The sequence below is a fragment of the Eubalaena glacialis genome, chromosome 10 (assembly GCF_028564815.1).
Source record: "Eubalaena glacialis isolate mEubGla1 chromosome 10, mEubGla1.1.hap2.+ XY, whole genome shotgun sequence".
Lineage (NCBI taxonomy): Eukaryota > Metazoa > Chordata > Mammalia > Artiodactyla > Balaenidae > Eubalaena > Eubalaena glacialis.
In genome coordinates, this window is record NC_083725.1 from 68168100 (window position 1) to 68194322 (window position 26223).

The window sequence follows — 26223 nt, forward strand, 5'->3', positions numbered from 1 at the left end:
TCAACAGGGAGTCATTTGTTGTCTTGGCCAATTACATAAGCTTTGTTGGGGCCTTGACGCTGATTGTCTGCACTGTGTTCCAGCTGAAGCACCACTGTGTAAAGAATCCGTCTGACCTATGCAACATTAACGTGAGCGGCCTGAAGTTCTCCAAGGTAAGGCCAGCCAGCAGAGATGTGATTGGGGTGAGCCAGACCTGAGGTAGCTCCTGGCTGTTTGACCATTGTACTTCCAGAGTCCTTGGGGACTGGGAATCTGGTCATAGGGAGGGGGAGAGTCAGACAGGGACTCACTGGGCGGAAACAACATTCACAGACACAATCTTTTGCTGTAAATTTGGTGTTGCCATTATCCCATGTGAAGTGAGTTAAAGGAAATAAATAGCCTTATGGAAGTGGTTTGAATGTGCATAGAATTTTACTGGGGTGTGATTCATTGTATGACACTGAGTTCCCATCAGAAGAGCCTACAGGAGAAATTTCTCTCAGGTTTCAGTGCCAGGAGTGGTAGTGGTTCTCCCAAGATGCTGGTTTGTTCTCAACTCACAGACTCTGTGACTTATGTAATGAGTCATGTTTCTTTCTTTGCACTGGCTAATAGGTAGCTTGGAGCTAGATTTGTGGCCTACCATTAGCCAGTGTATTGCTGTATACCACATATGGCATATATTTTCGGTTTGTAGGCTTTCCATGGCATATAAAGAGAGATTGCTTGTATAATGCCACATAGCAGTTAAAATGTATCAACATAAATAAATCTAAAAAGATCTATGTGTGTCAACACAAGTAAATCTCAAACACATAGTGTTGAATGAAGAAGGCAGGTTGCAGAATGATATCTACAGTATGATGGCATTTGATATAAAGTTTTAAAACATGTAAATAACACTGTATATATGGTTTATGGATACACATACATGTAATACAAGTATAAAACAGGTATGGGAGTGATAATCACCAATTCAGGATAGCTGTTATCTGTGGGAGAGAGGGAGAAGAGTATGACTGGGGATGGATACGTTAGGGGGAGTGGTGGTGGTCAACCCTCTGTAGTGTTCTGTTTCTTTAAGGAAATTTGAAGCAAAGACAGCAAAATATTAGGATTTATTAAAGCTGGATAGTGGTTACACGGGCCTTCAGAGTAACATTCACTATACTTTTCTGAACATTTGAATTATTTCATAAGAGAAAAAAAAAAGAAGCAGAAAAGACCTTCCTGCCTTCAACAAGTATCTGCTCTTGTTCTTACCCCTTGAGGTCTTTGCTCCTTCTGACAGCAGCTCTGGAGCTTCAGCAAGGCCTGCAGGCAGGGAACTAATCTTGTGTTCTTTGAAATGCCTTCTCACAGGCTAAGGAAAAGGACTTCAAGCATTTTAATTCTGTGATTTACATCAATGCCTCAGAAAACCTACTGCCTCTAGGTAAGTTTTCTTCCTGAAAACTACCTTCTGCCCCTTGGCTGTCACAGCCAGTCTCTCATGTTAGAACTGGCCTGTCAGTCCACCTGTGACTGGCCACGCATCCCTTTTTTTGGAGTGCACTAGGCTGGGTGAGGGAGAACACACAGACCTGATTCCAGCCCGGAGCTGACACTGCCTACTCAGAACATTTCTCTGTGAGCTCCTGCTTCTCTAACTGTAAATGGAGATAATGCCCTTCCTTTTTTCCTCCCCAAGGCAGAATACCTTGTAGACTCAGATGAGATAAGTACAGTCAGCCCTCCATATCTGTGGATTCCACATCCACAGATTCAACCAAATATGGATAGAAAATATTTGAAAAAAAATTCCGGAAAGTTCCAAAAAGCAAAACTTGAGTTTGCAATGCACTGGCAACTACTTACGTAGCATATACATTGTATTTACAACTATTTACAGAGCATTTACATTATGTTAGGTATCATTGGTAACCTAGAGATGATTTAAAGTATACAGGAGGCTGGGCACAGGTTATATGCAAATACTGCATCATCTTATACAGGGGACTTGAGCATCCACGATTTTGGTGTCCATGGTGGTGATGCATGATGGTGGTGGAGGTGGGGGTTAGGATGGGAGCGGTGGACCCAATCCCCTGCAGATACCAAGGGACTGCATGTAAGAAATTGTTAAGTCCCTGAAAGCTCCTGTAGGACTGTAAAGCCTTCTTGTTTATTCAGCAGATCCACAGCGACCCCTGCTGGGTGTCAGGACTACATGACTGCTTGGCTTTTAGAAATCAGTGTGTCCAGTTCCTGTTCTGGCGAGCTCAGTTATAGCAGGGTACGGTCAGTGCAATGATAGAGGGAATCAGAAAATCAACCAGGCCATCAACTGGGCCTAGAGTGTCAGAGGAAACTTCTGAGAAGAAGAGTATGTAGGCTGAGACCTAAAACACGAATAGGAGTGACTCAGGAATTAGAAGGTGAGAAGGCATTTCAGGCCAACAGATGTGGGCTGGCAGTGCCTGATCAGGAGCCCTGAAGAAGCTTTGTATGTGTGCCGGGTATATAGGTAGGGGAGAATGGAGACTAGAAAGGTGGGCAAGGACTATATTATCAGGGGCCCTGGGTGACTCGGACTTAATCCTGCAGGCAAAAGAGAGCCTTGGAAGGCTTTGAAATAGAGAGGCTCAGTGGTGGCTGTGAGGAGCATGGATTATAAGATGGAAGCCAGGAAACCTGGAAGATGGTTTCATTTTTCCAGGAGAGGGGAGGTGAGGCCTCAACCAGGGCTGTGGCAATAAGGGTGGAGGGGATTGAGAGAGAGAGAGAGATTCAAGAGGAGGTAGAAATAACCAGACTTGCTAACTAATGGGCATGTAGAGAAAGGGAGGAACCAAGAGGATTTACTGAGATAGACAGCACTACAGGAGAGGCAAGTTTAGGGAGAAGTAAGATGAATTCAGTTTCGAATGCATTGAGGTTGAGGGGTGTTTTTTAAAGAAGTCCCTGCCCTTGAGGAAACAGCATGGTCTGTCAGGAGCATGGGCTTGAAAAACAGGCAGCAGGCATATGAAAGGATGCTCAACCTCACTAGTAAATAAAACAGCATCAAAGTACTATTTTCTGCCTATCAAATATTGACAAAAATGAGAAGGACTGATGACTGCCAGCATTGGTAGGGAAATGGGTACTCTCATAATCAAGTGTAATAAATTGGTGCAACATCTTTGGAAGGTAGTTTGGCGATGTCTCTTAACACAGTCTAGTAGTTCCACTCCCAGGAATGTATTCTACAGAAACACACTTGTACAAGGATGTTCATTGGAAACATCCCGAAAACACATCTTTCTATTAGTCTCTACAGAACATTCCAACTCACAAAACCGCCATAGGCCATACTTGACACCAGGTTCACTTAGAAGGCTCTGAGTAATTCCACACAGTATGCCAGCGGCACAGCGTCAGCAGTTCCTCTTCAGTGGACTCCTCACTGCAGTTCATGAGCAGTTCACGTAGCTGTTCATGTAGCCAACCATGAGCCATTCTCTGTGGCCCCTAGCTCAGGTCCAAAACAATGAAACTCTCGTTGGGTGGATGCAGGAGCCACTCTGGCTTAGACACCTTGTTCCCCATAGGATCAGGTAGCTGTTGTAACACTCCATAGACATGGCTCCCAGAGTTCCTGCAGAGGCCATGTCCAGTTATAGGCATCACCACACACAGCGAAGCCCAAAGTTATGGTGCCCCCTTGAGATAGTTATAGTTCATTTATAGTTTCTCCTAGTCCAGATGTGGTTTACTAACCTGGGGTCATTTTTACCATAGCAATATTGCCTAATAACCCAGTGACCATACCATTTGTTTCATGTTACCAAGGGAAGAAGGCTGGAAAGTTAACCCAAGGTCCAGTTCTCGAGCAGAAGGGGAAGAGTGTTCTTAACCTTTTATCCAGATAGTCTAGCGACTATCACTAGGGGAATGGTTAACTAAAATAGGGTATGTCTATACAACAGAACATAATTCAGACATGATGCAGATCTATATGTTTTGACTTGGAACAATCTTTCAGTCATATTGTTAAGGGAAAAAAAGTCACAGTACAACGTGTGTAGTATGATTCCCTTTTTGTAAAAAGAAGCGTGTGTGTGTGTGTGTGTGTGTGTCAGTAGACACATGAGAAAAAGTCGGGTATTATACATGAAGCTTTGAATAGTTACCTCTAGGTGTTGAGATTAAAGGGAACTTTTATGTTTCTATGTTTTTTAAAGCTTTTTGGTGGGAATGTTTCACTTTTATAACCAGAAATAATAAAGATCATTTTTAAAATGGGCTTAGATTAGGCTAATTAGAATTAGGCTTAGATTCAGTTCTTGGCCCTTCCACTTACCAGCAATTCTATTTCTAGCAAATCACTTAGCCTAGCTAAGCCTTGGTTTCTTCAGCAGTGGAATGGAAGTAGTAATCCCTATTTTTCAGGGTTTTTAGAGATTTAGTGTCCATGTATGTAAAGCTCTTTACACAGTGTCTGGCCTAACACAGTGGGAACCCAGTAAATGACCACTGTTAATATCTTTCTCTTACGTCCTTCACAAGCTGCCGTTTCTCTCTTTCTCCTCCCCCTGTAGAGGCATTTCACACATTTCCAGTCTTAAAGGAACTGGAGCTCGCATTTAATGGCATCAAAACAGTCTACGTGAAGTATGGAGACTTTAAGTCCTTGGAAGTAAGTTGGAGGTAGGGAGTTTTTGGTGCCCACCTGTATCCCTGTAAGGAATGGGTGTAAGGAGTCTACTGATTAAAACTGTTGGGAAGGGGCTCTCTGGGCCTTTATAGCCATCTTGCTTCAGGGTGTTCCTCTGGGGAGGGTGGTGGAGTTGGTGGTGGTGATAAGGGAGTGGGGTTGGTGGAGGTGGTGGCCACTGGGTGAGAATATATTATACTTATGGCCACAGGGCATGGTCTTGGAAAATAAATGCCAAAGGTCATGTCCAAAGGAGTCTGTGCAGAGGAGTGATTTTGAATAGAGTACTATAGGAAGGAGAATTTGAGGGGAGATCTGGATCCAGTGGGGGTTGAGCCATGGAGGTTAAGTGCTAGGCACAGCAAATTGGACCTGCTGAACTAGAGGCGTTATGGACCGATTCCAGAGACCCATCCTGGTATGAGTGCTCAAGCCAGATTGGTTCTAATGAGCTCGGATAAGGTTATGGGCCATAGGCCCAGGGATGAGTGTGAAATGAAGTAGGGCTGCTATAAGTTCTATAGCAGACTCTTGACATTTGTACATCCACAGCTGTTTTGTATTCACAAATACAAAAAACTTTGTTTGCACTCTTGGCTTTCTCCTAAATTAAATTTCCCATCATCACGCGTTTTCTATACATGTTCTCATACTTCAAGTTAATTACCTCTTCAACATCCATGAAAACTTTAGGATCATTTTTCGCAAAGAAACAAAGCTTTTGTCACCACCCGGGAGTCTGCATACATGGAGAGTAGAGAACAGTAGAGCTGGCTTGAGGTGTGGGGTGGGCATCTGGCCAGGCTCACTCACTGAGTAATGGGCTCTTCCCCACATGTTGGCTTTCTAGAAGAGCTTCAGAGTCACACCTCAGCAAAATGTCTGCATGTCATGAGCCTTGGGGTTTACCCCAAAGAGCTGGTAATTTAAATTATTTAATCTACAAACATCAAGAGTTGGCCATTCTTCATAAAAACCTCATTTAACCTGGTCTGGCCAGAGAGAGACCTTCCACAACACTGAACTTTTAAGAGTTGATGCCTTTTACATGCCAAAGTTTTAACCGCTTGGGATGGTGATCTTCCTAAAATGGATTATAAGTCCTTGCGTTTTTAAAGCATGCTATACTGAACGTAATGGTACCTTTTCTCCGTGGTTTCCAGCCATATTGAGGATAACAGTGCTTTACTATGATTTCTGACAGGAGTGGCCCTCATGCTTATCCAGGAAGCAAAGCTCTTGAAAGTCCAATAATACAGGGAGAGGGAGAAAGTAAATTTACAGCAACTGATGCAATTTTGTGCTAGGTTAAAAACATTTTATACCAGAGTTTATTATAGACAGTGGGAAACTGGTTCCAGATGCTCTAGAGATACAGGGAGCCACTTCCCTCACCTACAGGCCTGGGAGCTTATTATAAGCTTCCATTAATTTTTTATTTTGCTTTTTAAAAAAGTAGTTATTGAGCTTCTGTATATCATGCATTGTGCCAGGCATCCTACCTTCGTCACCCTTACCATTTCAAACCCCTACTTCAAGTGCCAGTGGGCCACAGGGAGGGGACATGACTACAGGCTCTGACCCCACAGCCGACTTACTGGTTGATCATAGTTGACTTTTGGGAGGCCCTACTTCATAGTTTGATAGCAACTGATGAAGATTATTTATCCAGCAGACCAGCCCTACCCAAGGGAATTTATTTACATAAGAGAGCAGACCTAAGTCAAGATGCAGAACATAAATGAGAAGAGGAAATCTGGCCAATCGTTTGTTTTCATCTCTCTGTGGTTTGAAAGGGCTCTCTAAGAAAAAGGATAAACCTGTCAAATGTCCTGAATTTGCAGCTCATGGCAGTGAATACTTTGATGTGTAATAAAACTTGATGTGACTCAGCAGATGCAGCATCCAAGTTAGGAATCATCCGTCCTTGTTTGCCAGAAAGGCTGTCACCCGGAGTAGAACTCTTCAGGAGTCAGTTTAGAAAAACAGCTTTGTCATGATTTGATTCTCTGCATACGGGCCTGAAACAGAGTCAGCTGGAGCTCTGCCCTGAAAGTCAGGAGACCTCGTTTCTAGTCTTGGTCTGCCACTACTTTGCCATACCTCCTCAGCCAAATAACTTACCTCTCTGGAACTTAAGTTTCCCCCTCTGTAAATTCTGGGCCAGCTGTGAAATTCTGCGACCTGCAGCTCTAAGACTATTCGTTTCTTTGAGCTGCCCTTACTTCCATAGAAAGCAGATTTGGACCCGACATGAAATAGCCAAAGCAGCCAGAGCAAGGGTCAGCAAACTTTTTTGGTAGGAGGCCAGACGGTGAATATTCTAGACTTTGCGGTCCATACGGTCATAACTAGTCATAACTGTCATAACTAGTCCACTCTGCTGTTGTAGAAGGAAAGCAGTTGTAGACAATATGTAAGCAAAGGGGCAGGGCTGTGTTCCCATAAAACTATATGATGCTGAAATTTGAATTTTACATAATTTTCATACAATGTTATTCTTTCTGTGTTTTTTTCCTAACCATTTAAAAATGTACAAAGCATTCTTAGCTGACAGGCCATACAAAAGAGGCAGCAGGCTGGATTTGGCTTACAGGCCTTTGTTGGCCAATTTCTGAGCTAGAACACTGATGGAACAGCTCAGTATGGTTGGAATGGAGTGAGACACCATAGAGTGTGGCGATAGAGGAGCCTGGCGAGGTAACGGAAGAGAGACTGTAGAGAGCCTTAGAAGGACTTTGAATCTTATCCTATGGATAACAGGGATCCATTGAAGGATTTGGAACTGAGGAGTAACAGGGTCTGAACTGTATTTTAGAAAAACCAGTGTGGCGTGGCTGCTGTATAAAGAATGGATTGTAAGGAACAAGTATGAGAGATATTAAGGAGGTAGAATCCATTGCTGACTGTCCACATATGTGTATGAAGGAGACAGTGATCCCCATCTTTATCTATGTTTATCCAAGCCAGCTTTCCAGGTCTTCATCCTTGAAGGCTTCTTTCTCTGCCCCTGCCAAGTGGGATCACCCGTTTGTGTGAACTCTCAAAACTTGGAATTTACTGATGGCAGCATGAACTCGGCATTCCTTTGGTGCTGGGTATCTTTCATGGCCTGCGCAGTCCTATCAAGCCCTCTGTATACCATGGACTCTAGTCATACCCAAACCATTTGCAGTTCTCAGAATAAGCAAGGCTGCCTCCTGGCTTCTATACATGCCACTTGCTGTGCTGTATGTCTTTTTGCCCTTAACAATTTGGTGAATACCGACTAGTCTCTGAGGACAGCTTAAGCATCACCTGCTCCGTGAAGCCTGTCTGGACCCCCTGGTAGAGCTCAAACATCTATCCCAGCAGCATTGCTACTTAACAGACACATATATGTATCTAGCTGCCCAACTAGGCTGTGAGCTCACACAGGGCAGGGACTGGTTCAAACTAAGCCTTCAGTATAGGGGCCTTGAATGAAGGGATTGTGATGACCATGACAGCCAACATTAAGCATTTACTGTGCACTAGGCTTCATGCTAAAGGCTTTACCTACATAATTCCTCATAAAAATCCATTATTATTTCTACTTTATAGATAAGGAAGCTCGGTTAAATATTGATAATTTGCCCAAGATCACACAATTAGCCAGGACTTAAACCCAGGTCTACAGAGCCTGTCAATTAAGTACTAAAGTGGAGTACCAAACCCAGTCCTCCTCCAGCAATGACCTGCAGTCATTTGTGTATGTGTGACTGACTGTGTTTCACTGAAGTGGCGGACCAGAAACCTGTCCCTACACCAGTGGGATAAAATGCGGAAACTGGCCCCATTCAGTAGGCGTCTATGGGTGTGTGTTGGTGGAGGTATTACCGAGTACTGCTTGCCACACAGCAGGCCAATAAATTGAGAGATGAGGTGTTGGGGCAAGGAATAGCGACTTTATTTGGAAAGCCAGCAGACCAAGAAAATGGTGGACTAGTGTCCCAAAGAACCATCTTGCCTGAGTTAGAATTCAGGCTTCTTTTATACTAAAAGAGGAGGGAGTAAAGTCTAACATTTCCTGGTTCTGGTCAGCCTCTGGAGGGGATGTGTTAATTTCTTCCTTCCTGCAGTCATTCACAGGTGGGCCTGGTCAGGATGTTTCCTGTGAGATAAAGGTATTTTAGCTTAATGCTCATTACCTGGGAGACGGGGTTCCCAGAGATGGGCCATTACGTATAATTTAAGCTTATAGGCAACATTCCTGTAGTGATTAACTTGTAATAGAGTACAAAGGTTCTTCCCTATTACAGAGGGAGAGGGAAGGGAGCAGACTTGTACATAAGAGCTAAAGTGAGTGTCCAGAGAGGCTCTTCTAGAAGAGGGAGACCAGAGACTGGGGTGATATAATTTATCACAGTTGCCTTTGTCTTTGCAGAGAGAAACTCAGTTTCCTGACTGGTCTCCTAACTCAAGTCAACTATCTCATGAATCTAGGTGGCTAGTTAGAAGGTGCTTTATGATGAGGTGTCAGTTTGGGTCATTGTCCTCATAAGCCAGTTCATTTCAGCCGGTTTTTTAATGTGCACCTACTATGTGCCAGGTGCTATGCTAGATTATAAGGATACATGGATACAGTGACAAGGTGCTTCACCTCAGAGAGTTTATAGCCTAGTCCACCACTGTGTGCCAGGACCTGCTCAGCACATCCATGTACCAGTACCCTATTCCTCAGGCTTATATCCAGTTATCACAGTTACCTGGCTGACTGTGAGAAATAACCTCAGAACAGTCTAGATAAAGCACTCAAAGTCAGAGGAGGGAGAGATTCCATCTGGCTGGGGAATTAAGAAAGGTTTTATAAGGAGGCAGCTTTTGAGCTGGCCTTTTAGGGCTTGGATTCAGATACATGGAGAAAGGGCATTCCTGAGTGAAAAGCTCAAGCAAAGATCTCTAGGTGGGGTGCGGCAAGGAATGGGGAGCGGTCACTTTGGCCAGTACCACAGGGTAAACAAAGGCTTGCAATGTGGGGGCTGAGGCTGGCAAATAGGTTGGACATAGTAGAATGACTCTAGTAGACCTTGAAAGTTCATCCTGAGAGTCAGGAGGGTTTTAGCCTGTGGGCGATGGGCCCTCCTGGAAGGTTAAAAAAAAAAAAGTAGCCAGCTCCCACCTCCTGTATGAGCATCATTGTCACGAGTAGTGCTTCTGTTTCCCCATCTTATATCTTTGCGCCATAGTTCCTGGACCTTTCCTTCAACAGCCTGACTGCGGAAGCCATCGGTGATCTGGGGATTCTGCCACACCTCCGTGTCCTGCTCCTCACAGGCAATGGGCTCACCTCCCTGCCACCCAATTTGGCTGTTGCAGAGCAGTAAGTTCTACATCCCAGAGTCTGTCCCATGTGTTTCCCTCCTGAGCCTTTGTCTGGGTACATGTGTCCAAAGAAATAGTCCAAAGCAGCTCAAAAGGTCTGTAAGGACAGGCTGTGAGTGCTCAAAGCAGGTAGAATGCCACCTACTGAAGCTCCCAGAAAAGGCACTGGTGGGAACAGAGCCCCAGAGGTTCGGGAGGCCTCAGCTGGGTGTCCCACACTCCTCTGTGCTATTAGGAGAGACGCCGGTGTCTGGAGAGTCACTTTCCCTCCCTCTGATTTGTCACTGGTAAGTTGTGGTATTGCTCTTGCCAGACTATTCCCCTTCAGGAACCCTCTAAATAAGCTTTGCATATTCCCATTCTGCACATTTGCTGAGCCATGCCTTCTGGCCAGAATGTACTGGTCCTTCCTCACTTAATAATAGCGATGAGTCTGTCATACAGAGTGAAGTAAGTCAGAAAGAGAAGAACAAATACCGTATGCTAACACATATATATGGAATCTAAAAAAAAAAAAAAAAAAAAATGGTTCTGAAGAACCTAGGGGCAGGACAAGAATAAAGACACAGACGTAGAGAATGGACTTGAGGACACAGGGAGGGGGAAGGGTAAGCTGGGATGAAGAGAGAGAGTGGCATGGACATATATAACAAAATATAAAATACCAAATATAAAATAGATAGCTAGTGGGAAGCAGCCACATAGCACAGGGAGATCAGCTCAGTGCTTTGTGTCCACCTAGAGGGGTGGGGTAGGGAGGGTGAGAGGGAGATGCAAGAGGGAGGAGATATGGGGATGTATGTATATGCATAGCTGATTCACTTTGTTATACAGCAGAAACTAACAACATTGTAAAGCAATTATACTCCAGTAAAGATGTAAAAAAAAACAAAAACAAATAAGATATAAGTATATAATGTACAGCACAGAGAAAATAGCCAATATTGTATAATAACTTTATGTGGAGTATAATTTATAAAAATATCAAATCACTGTGTTGTACACCTGAAATTAATACAATATTGTAACTACACTAAAAATTAATATTAAAAAAAATAATAACGATACGTGTGTAATGCTTACTATGTGTCAGACACTCTTCTGTCACACTAAACATATACTAACTCATTTAATCCTCACAACCCTATGAGGTAAGTGCCCTATTATTATCCCCATTTTATAGATGAGGAAATTGAGGCACAGATAGGTTACATAACTCAACCAGAGTTACAAAGCTAATAAGTGGCAGAGCCAGAATTTGAACCAAGTCCGTCTGACTCCAGAGACCCTGCTTATGACCATTACATTCTCTTCTTATGTAGATTCTGTACATATTCCGAGGGCTATCTCAGACTGTCCTCTTTTCCCTATGAGAAGCCTTCCCATATTAACCATTTTTAAGTGTACAGTTCAGTGACATTAAGTACATTCACATTGTTGTGCAACCATCACCATCATCCTGCTCCAAAACTCTGTTCATCTTGCAAAAATTCCATCAACTTTGACTGATGGTTATGACCCTTTTAAGAAGAACACCAGAGAAGCGAGAAGAACTACAATCCTGCAGCCTGTGGAACAAAAACCACATTCACAGAAAGATAGACAAGATGAAAAGGCAGAGGGCTATGTACCAGATGAAGGAACAAGATAAAACCCCAGAAAAACAACTAAATGAAGTGGAGATAGGCAACCTTCCAGAAAAAGAATTCAGAATAGTGATAGTGAAGATGATCCAGGACCTCGGAATAAGAATGGAGGCGAAGATCGAGAAGATGCAAGAAATGTTTAAAAAAGACCTAGAAGAATTAAAGAACAAACAAACAGAGATGAACAATACAATAAGTGAAATGAAAACTACACTAGAAGGAATCAATAGCAGAATAACTGAGACAGAAGAACAGATAAGTGACCTGGAAGACAGAATGGTGGAATTCACTGCTGCAGAACAGAATAAAGAAAAAAGAATGAAAAGAAATGAAGACAGCCTAAGAGACCTTTGGGACAACATTAAATGCAACAACATTCACATTATAGGGATCTCAGAAGGAGAAGAGAGAGAGAAAGGACCAGAGAAAATATCTGAAGAGATTATAGTCGGAAACTTCCCTAACATGGGAAAGGAAATAGCCACCCAAATCCAGGAAGTGCAGCGAGTCCCATACAGGATAAACCCAAGGAGAAACACGCCGAGACACATAGTAATCAAACTGGCAAACATTAAAGACAAAGAAAAATTATTGAAAGCAGCAAGGGAAAAACGACAAATAACATACAAGGGAACTCCCATAAGGTTAACAGCTGATTTCTCAGCAGAAACTCTACAAGCCAGAAGGGAGTGGCATGATATACTTAAAGTGATGAAAGACAAGAACCTACAACCAAGATTACTCTACCCGGCAAGGATCTCATTCAGATTCCATGGAGAAATCAAAAGCTTTACAGACAAGCAAAAGCTAAGAGAATTCAGCACCACCAAACCAGCTCTGCAACAAATGCTAAAGGAACTTCTCTAAGTGGGAAACACAAGAGAAGAAAAGGACCTACAAAAACAAACCCAAAACAATTAAGAAAATGGTCAGAGGAACATACATATCGATAATTACCTTAAACGTGAATGGATTAAATGCTCCAACCAAAAGACACAGGCTTGCTGAATGGATACAAAAACAAGACCCATATATATGCTGTCTAAAAGAGACCCACTTCACACCTAGGGCCACATACAGACTGAAAGTGAGGGGATGGAAAAAGATATTCCATGCAAATGGAAATCAAAAGAAAGCTGGAGTAGCAATACTCATATCAGATAAAATAGACTTTGAAATAAAGACTGTTACAAGAGATAAGGAAGGACACTACATAATGATGAAGGGATCAATCCAAGAAGAAGATATAACAATTATAAATATATATGCACCCAACATAGGGCACCTCAATACATACGGCAACTGCTAACAGCTATAAAAGGAAATCAACAGTAAGACAATAATAGTGGGGGACTTTAACACCTCACTTACACCAATGGACAGATCATCCAAAATGAAAATAAATAAGGAAACAGAAGCTTTAAATGACACAATAGACCAGATAGATTTAATTGATATTTCTGGACATTTCATCCAAAAACAGCAGATTACACTTTCTTCTCAAGTGCGCATGGAACATTCTCCAGGATAGATCACATCTTGGGTCACAAATCAAGCCTCAGTAAATTTAAGAAAATTGACATCATATCAAGCATCTTTTCTGACCACAACACTATGAGATTAGAAATGAATTACAGGGAAAAAAACATAAAAAACACAAACACATGGAGGCTAAACAATACGTTACTAAATAACCAGAGATCACTGAAGAAATCAAAGAGGAAATCAAAAAATACCTAGAGACAAATGACAATGAAAACACGATGATCCAAAACCTATGGGATGCAGCAAAAGCAGTTCTAAGAGGGAATTTTATAGCTATACAAGCATACCTCAAGAAATAAGAAAAATCTCAAATAAACAATCTAACCTTACACCTAAAGGAACTAGAGAAAGAAGAACAAACAAAACCCAAAGTTAGCAGAAGGAAAGAAATCATAAAGATCAGAGCAGAAATAAATGAAATAGAAACAAAGAAAATAATAGCAAAGATCAATAAAACTGAAAGCTGGTTCTTTGAGAAGGTAAACAAAATTGATAAACCATTAGCCAAACTCATCAAGAAAAAGAGGGAGAGGACTCAAATCAATAAAATTAGAAATGAAAGAGGAGAAGTTACAACAGACACTGCAGAAATACAAAGCATCCTAAGAGACTACTACAAGCAACTCTATGCCAACAAAATGGACAACCTGGAAGAAATGGACAAATTCTTAGAAAGGTATAACCTTCCAAGACTGAACCAGGAAGAAGTAGAAAATATGAACAGAGCATTCACAAGTAATGAAATTGAAACTGTGATTAAAAATCTTCCAACAAACAAAAGTCCAGGACCAGATGGCTTCACAGGTGAATTCTATCAAACATTTAGAGAAGAGCTAACACCCATCCTTCTCAAACTCTTCCAAGAAATTGCAGAGGAAGGAACACTCCCAAACTCATTCTGTGAGGCCACCATCACCCTGATACCAAAACCAGACAAAGAGACTACAAAAAAAGAAAATTACAGACCAATATCCCTGATGAATATAGATGCAAAAATCCTCAACAAAATACTAGCAAACAGAATCCAACAACACATTAATAGGATCATACACCATGATCAAGTGGGTTTTATCCCAGGGATGCAAGGATTCTTCAATATATGCAAATCAATCAATGTGATGCACCATATTAAGAAATTGAAGAATAAAAACCATATGATCATCTCAATAGATGCAGAAAAAGCTTTTGATAAAATTCAACACCCATTTATGATAAAAACTCTCCAGAAAGTGGGCATAGAGGGAACCTACCTCAACATAATAAAGGCCATATATGACAAACCCACAGCAAACATCATTCTCAATGGTGAAAAACTGAAAGCATTTCCTCTAAGATCAGGAACAAGACAAGGATGTCCACTCTCACCACTATTATTCAACATAGTTTTGGAAGTCCTAGCCATGGCAATCAGAGAAGAAAAAGAAATAAAAGGAATCCAAATTGGAAAAGAAGAAGTAAAACTGTCACTGTTTGCCGATGACATGATACTGTACATAGAGAATCCTAAAGATGCCACCAGAAAACTACTAGAGCTAATCAATGAATTTGGTAAAGTTGCAGGGTACAAAATTAATGCACAGAAATCTCTTGCATTCCTAAACACTAATGATAAAAAATCTGAAAGAGAAATTAAGGAAACACTCCCATTTACCATTGCAACAAAAAGAATAAAATACCTAGGAATAAACCTACTTAGGGAGACAAAAGACCTGTATGCAGAAAACTATAAGACACTGATGAAAGAAATTAAAGATGATTAAAAAAAAAAGAAGAACACCAGATAATTCCCTGGATTCCAAACATATTCCTTTTTGCCCTCAAGGTATAGCAGCAATCATACCTATTGTTGATAATATCAGTCACCTAGCCAATATAATAAACCCCTGTTTTCCTGCCTGTTGATTCAGTGGAATGAGGAGCCCAGGTGGCCAGTAGTAAACTTAACTTCCCGTTAAGTGGAACTATTCTTGTGTCCCCTGTAAAAGTGTTCCTCCCTAAGAAACTAAGACCTCTAACTCAAGAGCTCAAAGCTGCAGGAATTACAAGCTGCAAGTGGATTGTTGTGTATAATTATAAGAGGAGCTGCTTTCATTTTCATTCATTCATTCCTAGGCCCTTATGCTCTGGTTGTGAGAAAAACAGCATCAGTCTTGGTTGCTAGTTTGTGTGACACTCCATTCTGTAAGTCCGCACCCCAACCTCACAGTGGGTAGTCTGCTAGCTAGTGCAATAAATAAGTTGTCAAAAGACTATCTTGCCATTCTATTAGGTCAGCTACTTCTGCGTGATGGAGTACATGGTAAAAAATTAAACTCCATGTCTATGAACCCATTGTTGTACTTCTTTGCCATGAAATGTGTTCCATGCTTAGAAGCAATGTTATGTGCGCTACCAGGATAATGAATAAGACATTCTCGAAGTCCACAGATAGTGATGCTGGCAGAACATTGTGGTCAGGGATGGAAAATCCATATCTCAAATACATATTTATTTCAGTAAGAGAAAAATCACTGCTCCTTTTATGAAGGCAGGTGTGCACTGTAGTCATCCTCCTACTGGGTGACTGGCTAATCCTCCCAGAAATGGTGCCATGTTAGGGTTTCAGCATTGGCCTCTGCAGGTGCTTGGCAAGGGTGGTAGGCAGATGTGCTTTGTTGAGGGGCAGTGTGTAGCCTCCTTCCCTGCTGCCAAGGCCATTTTGCAAGCACCAGGGTATCCAGCTGACATTCATGGAATGGGTCATCTCGTCCACCTGATCACTGAGAGTCTCCTCTGCAGTGGAAGTCTTTGGGAGCATTCACATGGGATAGAAATAGTCCTTACACATCCTGTTTATCCTGAGAGGTCTGTTCATATGATTTCCCCTCAGACCTCCCTGTCAGCAGTTTTACATTATTTTTTCCAAACTTTGACTCTTCAACTAAACCACTGCCCATGAATCAGCATAGACCTGTACTTCTGGCTATCTCGCCAACCAAGGAAAATGAACAATCAGATATGTTGCTATAGGTTTTACATATTGGGAGGATTTCCCCTCCCCTGTCTTTCAGAGCCACCTTTGTATGGACTTATAATCCTGCAACAGTCTGGTTTTGGTTAGTATCAGCATATCATGCAAAATCATTTGTAAACCTAGCTGCAGATTTTTCTCCTACACCCAATGGTCATAGGACGTTTGTTATGGGTTGATGGAGAAGTAACAGTACAGCAGGAGTAGGTATCACAGGAATCTAAGCAATATTAGTTCATGCAACTTTTCCAGATTTGCTTGAGCCTGATCTCCAATGTTGCTTTCATTTGATGAGGGAGTTCTGCACATTCAGTTCATGTTGAACGGCTCAGGAGGCATGGTCACCTTGGTGTCCCATGTTCAGGTGTTCAGTCTCTACCAACATGCAGTAGTAAGCCAGAAACTGTTTATCATAAGGAAAATAGTCTGCAGAATAGAGCATAACTTTGCTCAAAAATGTTTCTGTAATTGGTGCCTTTAAAAGGTTCTATTCATAGAATGAGCAACCATTAATTTATCATCCAAACCAAGACATAGTTGAGAGAGAAAAGTACCACTATTAATTATTTTGGGATAACAGGTGAAAACTCAGACTGTCCTTGAAAACCAGGGTGTGTGGTAACCCTATCTATGCAGCCTTAGACATTTAGAGCACAGCTGGACCTACCGAGTAATAACACCCAATGCCCTTGGCCAAAGACTTAATGCCCAAAGAGCAGCTTGCGTGGCAGTTGGACTTGTTGCAGAGCCTTGCCTTGCTCTGGATCCCACACAAAACTGGCAGCCTCAGTAAATGGATCAGACTAGCACAAATGTTTTATGCGTAGCTGCCCAAATCAAAAAAGGCCAACAAAGCTTTGTGCCTTTTTCTTAGTAGCAGGTGGTGAAAGGTGTCTTTCACATTGGAGGTATATTCAAACATGCTCCAGATACCTGGACATCAAGAAAATTAATCAGGGTGTCAGTTCCTTGAATTTTTACAAGGTTTACCTCCATCCTGTGGCACATTCCATACTGAGGCATCTGAGGTATTTGAATTTCCTGCCCATCAGCTCCAATCAACATGGTGTTCTGTGGAATACCAAAATAATCAAGATCCCTGTGCAATAGATTATAATAGGGCTAAAGAGTTGATGTAGCCCCCAGAGAAGAGGACAAAGGTATACTGCTGTCCCTGTCAGGCGAAAGCATACGGCTTCTGGTAGTTCTTGTTCATTGATAAAGAGAAAGAAACATCTGGCACGTCCTTAGCTGTATCACAAGTGCTAGGGGATGTGCTACAGTAAGAAGAGTCTACATATGGAACAGCAGCTGAAATTGGAATCACCACTTGATTGAGTTGATAGTAATCTTCAGTAATTACTCAAGACCTGTCTTCTGCACAAGCCAAATAAACAAGTTAAACAGGGATGTCATAGGACTCATTATCCTTCTACCTTTCCAGTCTTTAGTGTTTGCAGTAATCTCTGCAATTACCTCAGGGTTGTGGAATTATTTTTGGTTTACTGTTTTGGAAGCAAAATTCCTAGGGCTTCAATTTGGCCCCTCCTATTATAATAGCCCTCGCTTTGTTGGTCAGTAAAAAAAGTGTGGTTATTCTGTCAGTTGCTTAGTATGTCTATTTATACATTCAGGAACTGGGGATATAACCACACAGTAGGTTTGTGACTTCACTGGGTCCATTCACAGGCTAAATTTCCATTCTCCCATCAGATCTTCACAATCCCCCACTTTGCATGGTGGGCCACCCATGCCTTTCATATCCCCAGACATTAACACCAATTTGCAGATATTTTCTAGTAACTAGTAATCCTTGAAAGCATTGTTCATTAGAACTTTCTGTAATGTTGAAATGTTCTATATCTGCATTGTCCAGTATGGTAGCCACTAGTCATATTGAGCACTTGAAATGTGGTTAGTGTGACTCAGGAGCTGAATATTTCATTTTATTAAGTTTAATTAGTTTTAATTTAAATGTAAATAGTCAGGAACTGAATGAGAGACCATGACTCTCCCTTCGGGCAACTCAAATCACTTTTTTTTTCTCACCAGATCTAGAGTTTTTGGTTATATAGATCACCAATAATTCCAAATCATCTTAATTCATTTACAGAAATTGAAGTTGTTTGATGCTAGTCTTCAATCCCTGCAAGGAACACACTGTTTCTAGTTCACACTTCCTCCTAGGATTTAGTCCTCCACTGCCCTAACTTAAAACAGGGGCAGTTGATTAGGGCTCCCTTTCTGTAGCACACCCTGGACTCCAATTTTTGGCCTCCTGGGCTAACAAGGTTGTCAGAATCTCTGCTCAGCTTCTTAGCCTCTCACCCACTTCTGTAGTTAACAGGGAGCCGTAGGGGAAAAGTGGCCCCAAATGGTACATGAATCCCTTTGGGTTTCCTCCTTCTTCTAAATCTTGGTCCCCCAACTTTTCACAGCTTGTTAGTTCCCAGATGTCTTAAGATTATTTTTAATGTATATATTTTGTCTGGATTTTATAGTTTATACTTAGGGGAGAGTTGCCTCACGTTATTTAGTCTGCAGGACCCAAAGCCTTTCCATTTATTTTGGCCAGGTGCCTAGGTGCCTGGTATGGAACCATTTTAAACTAAACTAAACTAGTTGGATATTTTATGAACCACTCTGACAATCCAAATTTGGGCTAGAGTTTTCAAGAGGACCAGCCTGCCCTCGCCCCTCCCCTTCTCTGTTCACTCCAAGGCAGTTTTCCCCTGGTTGTGGGATGAGGGGAATGGGTTTAGTTCTGGTTCACTCTGTCCTGAGGGTACCTCTCTTTAGGATCCCAGATTCACGTGAGGGGTCTCCAATTACATGCCTGCCTTCTCTTTGTATAAGATAGCAAATATCCTTAAGACAAAAGTGGCTTCTTGTGCTCAGTTTCTGTCTCTGGAGTTTTAGATGTGGCACACTACTTCCTTACTGTCTTTGCATCTCTTACATGGTTTTATTTATTTATTTTTAAAATTTTATTGGAGTATAGTTGATTTACAATGTTGTGTTAGTTTCAGGTGTACAGCAAAGTGAATCAGTTATACATATACACATATCCACTCTTTTTTAGATTCTTTTCCCATATAGGTCATTACAGAGTATTGAGTAGAGTTCCCTGTGCTATACAGTAGTAGGGCCTTATTAGTTATCTATTTTACATATAGTAGTGTGTATATGTCAAGCCCAATCTCCCAATTTATCCCTCCCCTCTCCTTTCCCCCTTGGTAACCATAAGTTTGCTTTCTCCATCTGTGACTCTGTTTCTGTTTTGTAAATAAGTTTATTTGTACTCTTTTTTTAGATTCCACATATAAGTGATACCATATGATATTTGTCTTTCTCTGACGTACTTCACTCAGTATGGTAATCTCTAGGTCCATCCATGTTGCTGCAAATGGCATTATTTTGTTCTTTTCTATAGCTGAGTAATATTCCATTGTATATATGTACCACATCTTCTTTATCCATTCATCTGTCGATGGATATTTAGGTTGCTTCCATGTCCTGGCTGTTGTAAATAGTGCTGCAATGAACATTGGGGTGCATGTATCTTTCCAAAGTATGGTTTTTCTCTGGATATATGCCCAGGAGCAGGATTACTGGATCATATGGTAGCTCTAAATGATGGGTCTTTTTTCTTTTTATACTTTATTCATCATTCTAGTTGTTTTCAAGTGGAAAGTCTTATTACATAAAGTAAGGCAAGTCTCCACCACTCTGCACTTCCTAGTTCTTTACATATAAGAAAAGGAGAATAAATGTACTCCTGCTTACTCCTGCTTACATCAGGAGAATAAATGTACTCCTGCTTACAACTGAAATAATTATCCTTTGAAAGCGATGAGACTCCAGACAACTACTATTGTCATTTCCTCCCTGCACATCTGTCCACACTCAATATGCTCTATGGATTCCCCTTTTCTGCCAATCTCTTAAATCTTGGTGGTCCCCCATTGTCCACTCTCAACCCACTGTTTTTCTTAATCTTTACAGTCTTTCTTAGTCGTCTCATCCCTTCCCAAGTCTTAGTTATTTCTCTACTTCACTTCTGTCTTCTGAGCTATACGCCCATGTATCCTGCTTATCATACCAAACTCATCAGACACATGCCCATGCCAACATCTCCTCCTCCTGCGTCCCTGTCCTTAGTGGTGGGCACTGCTCTTCATCTGCTGTGCAGTTGTGCAGGCTAGAAACACGGTCAGCAGCCTGAATTCTTTCCTTCCTCACCTTGCACATCCATTCAGTCGCCAGATTCTGTGAATTGTACTTCCCAAATTTTTCTTAAACTTGCCCTTTTCTGTTATCCTCCTGTTTGGTTTCAGTCTCCAGTTTCTCACCTCCCAGTCCATCCTCCTCACCGTCAGCCAGAGTGATGTTTCTAAAATGCACATCTGATTCTATCACCGCCCTGCTTAAAATCCTTCCGCAGCTTCCCAACATTCTAAACTCCATTAACATTGATTACAAGGCTTTTCACGACTTGACTCTGCCTACTTCTCCATCCTCTGTTCTCCTTCCTTTTTTCCATTTCACAACATACCTCATCTATTCTGAACTATTTATATCTCCATTTCCGGGTAGATCACAGTCTGTCTGGGTGAGTTAGGGGAATCATATTTGACCTACTCCATCTTTAGACTGCTCTCTTATTTGTTTTGACTGACAGCTGATACTTTGCCTCTCCCATTAGGCCTATTCCCTTTCCCCCTTGGACCTCAAGAGTCGGCTCTCAGGCTTGACCAGCACAGAGCAGAGGGACATTGTGACCTCCTTTTTTCTCATCACTATATTCCTAATAATGCCACTTGAAGAGCACTAGCTTTTAGCAGCCACATCATAAGTCCTTTCTTACACAAGCAAGCTGCTAAGCCATGTCCCCCTCATCCTGTGTTTGCATGGTGGGTTTTCTGTATCTTATCACAGAAGCTGAACTGAATTTGAACAAACATTAGTGTTTGCTAAATTTCGTCTTGTTTGCTATAGTCCTTGGTCTAGTCTGTTGAACAATAATTTTAGCCTAATCCAAAGTCTTACAATGTAAGGTAAAAGAAATCCTCTTCCATCATATAGATAGAGGGAGGAACTGACTGGGCCCAGAGATGCTTGACACCAACTAGAAATCACACAGCAAGCAAAGCAGCAGCACCACCAGAACCAGAGCCCAGGGCTCCTGATCCCCACTCCCATGCTTTTTCTAATATGGGACACGAGTTCCCATTCCTAAACGGGAATCCAACCACTGGGGCATACTTTTACCTGCTAAAAAATTCCATTAAAGCTATCAGATTTTAAATCGTATCAATTCCTTTTGCCAAGAGAAGGTATAATAAAAATAGCACTACTCTGAACAGCTGGAAACCTCGGTTTCTCCATTACTAACAGACTCCTGCCACTTCAAAAAGCTCTTCTCCCAAAACTGCCACGGGAAGGGCTCACTGGGGGAATCTGATGCTTTCCTGTGAAGCTTTGCATCTTGTCTTCCTCACCTACCTATTGATGGCCCCCCTATTTTAAGACATCTATTTTAGAGACAGAATGAAACTTCTCTATGTTATAATTAGAGTTGAACTTTAAAAAGGTTTGTTACGGGGCTTAAGAGGAATTTTTTGAAGGCTTATTTCTTAGCTGTTTCATATTCCACTGGAGTAAAATAAAGATTGGCCAGTTATTTATAAATCAACAGAGCTTCTGGGCACTGTCCTGTAATGGCTTTCAGGTAGATTAAAACGTCAGTGTATGAAAGTTGGTCCTTTCAGGAAGAGGAAAAGAGTCATCCATGACCCTGAAAAGTACCATGAACTAAAGGCTTCTTTCCTTCTCTGTAGAGTTTCTCTGGTCTTTGGACTTCAAGCCTCTTCCCCCACACCTTGCCAGGGCTCTTTCAGAAACCATATCTGACCTGTGCCTTTTTTTTAGTCAGAACTATCATGGTTATAATCTACAGAAATCCATCAATATTAGAGTAACAAAAAAGGAGGAATTTACTATAAGAACAATGGGGCATCTAACAACCATGCCTTAGGGACGTACTGAATGTAGGTCCTGAGCATTGTGGAACAGCCCAGAAGTTCTGTCTCTCAGCTTTCACATATGCTCGTCCCTGTGACTCGCTCCATTTGTCTTTACGGGTGAGCATCTGTCTCTCTCTGGGCCCCGTGGTGGGCCACACTTGACCGGCCAGAGCTCCTAAAAATATTACAGCTCCAGCCACAAAGCAATGATTTTTCTCCTGTTCCTCTCCCTCTCTCGCAGTTCTTAAGAACATGGCAAATTCCCTCTCCATTCTTTTTTTTTTTTTTTTTTTTTTTTTGGCCACGCTGTGCAGCTTATGGGATTTTAGTTTCCCAGCCAGAGATCAAACCCGGGCCCTCAGCAGTAGGAGCATGGAGTCTTAACCCTTAACCGCTGGGCTGCCAGGGAATTCCCTCCCTCTCCATTCTTCATGGTTTAGCTTAAACACTGCCTTCCCTGGGTCCTCCCCACCGGGGTGGGTGACTCCCATCACGCTTCATGCCTGCCTCTGCTGTAGCATTTGTCTCACTGTGTGCTGTGCATCCATCTCCTCCATGAGACTCTAATAAGCACCTTGAGAGGGGGATGTATTCTTTTTCTCTTTGTACTCCCAGTCCCTGGCTCCACAAATACGTGTTGAAGAAATTCATGAGTGTGAATGAATGAATGACTACACGGCTGGCTATATGCTGTCTCTAAATTCATCTTTGAAATATTCCTGCCTTTAGGTGTACTCTTACAGTCCTTTTGGACTTTTGAACTCATTGCCTACCTTTGTCAAGTTCTCTCCAGCCCAGCCAACAGCTACCCTTCCACTTCCCCACCCTTTAATCCACAGAGAGCTTGAAGATGTGATGTTAGAGGCGGGTGCTGCAGTGGAAAGGGCCTGGGGTTTGGAGTCGAGTTTGAGCTCTACCACTTTCTGGCTGTGAGATTTTGGGCAAGTGACTCTGAGTTTGAATTTCTTCATCTGAAAAGGAGATGGATAACACCAGTCCTCAGTGCTATTCTAAGATGACATGTATAAAACAGCTAACAATTCCAGGAATGCAGTAGGCTCGGAAGAAAGGCTGCTTTCCTGTCCTCTTATTGTAGGCACGTCTGTGATTTACATATGTGTATGTGTGTTTTGTGACTGGATATCCCTATGTGTTTGTTTTTGTGTATACAGAGGATGGAGTTGGAGGGAGGAATGAAAACACGATGTGAGTCATCTGCCTTTTGTGTGCGTAAAAGTAAATACCTAGGCCTCATCCACCTGGGGACACAAATGAGGTCACATCATTGATGGTAGTACCACCATCAATGATGCCACCACTTCCTGCCCCACCTGTGTGATTCAGGACCTCAGCCTGTTAAATCCCACCCTCAAGTGTTTCTGGGAATCCTCAGAGAGTTTGAATTTAAGAAAAGACTTCCCAATTCCATACTGATGTGTGTACTTTACAAAGTCACTTTAGAGGAGAGCCTCACTGTGGCTAGGGATGGTGCCCTTCATCCATCCTACCTTACCCCACTTAATCTCTGCCAAGGGCATTGTCTCCTGGTACTTCCATGGTTACCACTTCTTGGGGTGACACAGCATACTTGGGGGTCTGCCCTGACCCAAAATTGTGTAGTGTTGTTCCTACAGAACGCTTCCCCTAACTCTGTCACCCTGGTGTTTTCCATGAACATTACTAGTGTCCCTCCATCCTGCTGCAAACTGGTCTCACTGAGTCCATCAGTGAATATGTGCAACCTTTCTCCATACAAAAGATTGTATGTGTGAGTGGGGTTTGGGGAAGGGCGTCAGTTGAAGAGGGAATTACACCTTTTGATCCCTCACTGCGGAGACCACTCTTGGGCACTAGAGAAGTTCCCAAGCTGGTTAGGCCTCTTGATTGATTTCCTATCCTCCATTTCTTCCTGGGAATGGTAGAGCTTGTCCCCTGCCCTTGTTCATTACCCAAGGTCTTTGCACCCACAGGGAGGCATACGTAACATCGCTGACCAGCAAGAGGTACATCCTGAGGTTCCCGGCGCTAGAGACACTGATGCTGGATGACAACAAACTCTCCAACCCCAATTGCTTTGCCAGCCTGGCTGGGCTCAGGAGGTAAAGCTACAAGCCTCTCTCTGCAGGGCCCTCTATAACCCCCAGCCTTGCTCACACCTTGAGTGCTGCTCTGGAAGCCAAAATACCTGGGTTTAAATCCCAGCTCCATCACTTATCTCTGCTGTGTGGCCATGGGTAAGTCATCTCCCCTCTGAGCTTTAGCTCAAGCCAAAAAAGTGAGGCATCAGTAAAGATATTTCTGATCATGTGACTGGATTAGAAGCAGTAAAGAGAAAGGAGGGTAGGAGGAGATATGGGATCCTGACCCTAAGAGAGGAGCCAAAAAAAAAAAAAGAATCAGAATCAGAAAGGTAAGTTAAACTCTGAGCTCTACCTGTAGTTGGCCCTCTGTATCTGGGTTTTGCGTCCACAGATTCAACCAACGTAGAACCCACAGATATGGAGGGCTGACTATATTTGGTTAAAGTAATGAAATGCTGGCATTTAAATGGTTAAGTTTTAGATCCCTGGAAAATTTACTTTGGATTCAAATACCATTTACTGAACACTACTTTGTGGCAACGTTTACATATTGTCTCATTTAATCTTCACAAGACCCTTGAAAGGTTAATAAATACTATCCCCATTTTAGAGATAGGGACATTGAGGCCCAGAGAGGGTAAGTCACTGGCTCAAGGTCACCCAAGAGGAGTAACTGTAGAAGCCTGATTCCATGTTCTTTCCCTAAAGTTGCTTGGTAAATGTCCCTGAGGTATCATTACTGCTGTGATTCTGTATTCACTTTCCTTAATTGAAGACTGAAGAAGTTAAGCCTGGACCAAAACAAGATTTTCCGGATCCCATACCTACAGCAGGTTCAGCTCCGAGATGGGTCTGGAGACTGGGTTGGAGGCAGGGGGAGTCCCAGGAAAGAGCCCCAATCCATGCTGCAGCCCAAGTCGTGGATATTTGAGGCCTCAGATGACCAACCGGATTATACTGTACTGCCCATGAAAAAGGATGTTGACCGGACAGGTTAGTGATACCACTTGTTGCAGATGCTAGCCCCATGGTGTGAATAAGCTTCCAAGAGTTTATTCTGAGAGTCTGTGGCTCCCTGGGGAGCTGCTGCTTTTCAACTGCTGGGCCAGGGGAGATCACAGTCCTACATGAACTATTTCTATGACTTCCTAACTGGTTCTGTCAGTCAAGATGGTTTTACAACCCAGTTACAAGTGGATTTTTTCCTTTTTATCTCAAATAACGAGAAACTGAGAAGTAAGGCTTTCCAGACATGGTTAATTCTGGGGTGCATTGATATTCTCAAGGGGCTCAGGCTCTTTCCATCCTCTCCTCTCCATCCTTGGCCTGCTTGCTTGTCCTTCTTGCTTGTTGTTTTAGGCTGGTTCCCATTGAGGTCTCAAGGTTGCTACCACAGTCCCAAGAATCACATCCAGATGGCAACATTTGGAGGCAGAAAATGAAAGAAACGTTACCTTTACTATAAACCAAAATCCCTTTAATGCATGAGTGTATTTGTGGATTACATATTCTGCTCCACTGATCTAATTCTCTATTACTGTGCCAATACCACACTGTTTTTCCTTAACATTTATTTTAAATTGAGGAATAATTTACATAGAGTAAAATACAGAAATCTTGTGCAGAGCTTGAGTTTTTACATATATATACTCTTTTAACTATCACCCATATTACAATATAGAACGTTTTCAGCATCCCATGTGGTACCCTCCCAATCAGTATCTCCTCTAGGAATAACCACTGTTCTGACTTCTGTCACCACAGATGAGTTTTGCCTGATTTGAAATTCATGTATCACTCAACGTTAAATCTGTGGGATTCATTCATGTTGTTGCCTATGTCAGTGGTTCACTCTTTTTTTTTCTCTTATTTATTCCATTTATACCACAATTTATTTACACTTTTTACT

The 26223-nt window shown here is 42.2% G+C and overlaps 1 protein-coding gene across 3 annotated transcripts in view; it reads left to right on the forward strand.

The window, feature by feature from the left end:
* The window catches only part of XRRA1 (X-ray radiation resistance associated 1), an 80411-nt gene that overhangs the window by 14232 nt on the left and 39956 nt on the right, over positions 1 to 26223 (forward strand). Inside the window, exons 5-10 of one of the 3 annotated variants that reach the window (XM_061202865.1) lie at positions 84 to 155; positions 1348 to 1420; positions 4548 to 4645; positions 9871 to 10004; positions 24204 to 24332; positions 25090 to 25307. In XM_061202865.1, the coding sequence (XP_061058848.1) occupies positions 84 to 155; positions 1348 to 1420; positions 4548 to 4645; positions 9871 to 10004; positions 24204 to 24332; positions 25090 to 25307 (724 nt within the window). Of the gene's footprint in view, positions 1 to 83; positions 156 to 1347; positions 1421 to 4547; positions 4646 to 9870; positions 10005 to 24203; positions 24333 to 25089; positions 25308 to 26223 lie in introns of those variants that run through there. The other 2 variants (XM_061202863.1, XM_061202864.1) reach the window with 2 other exon arrangements.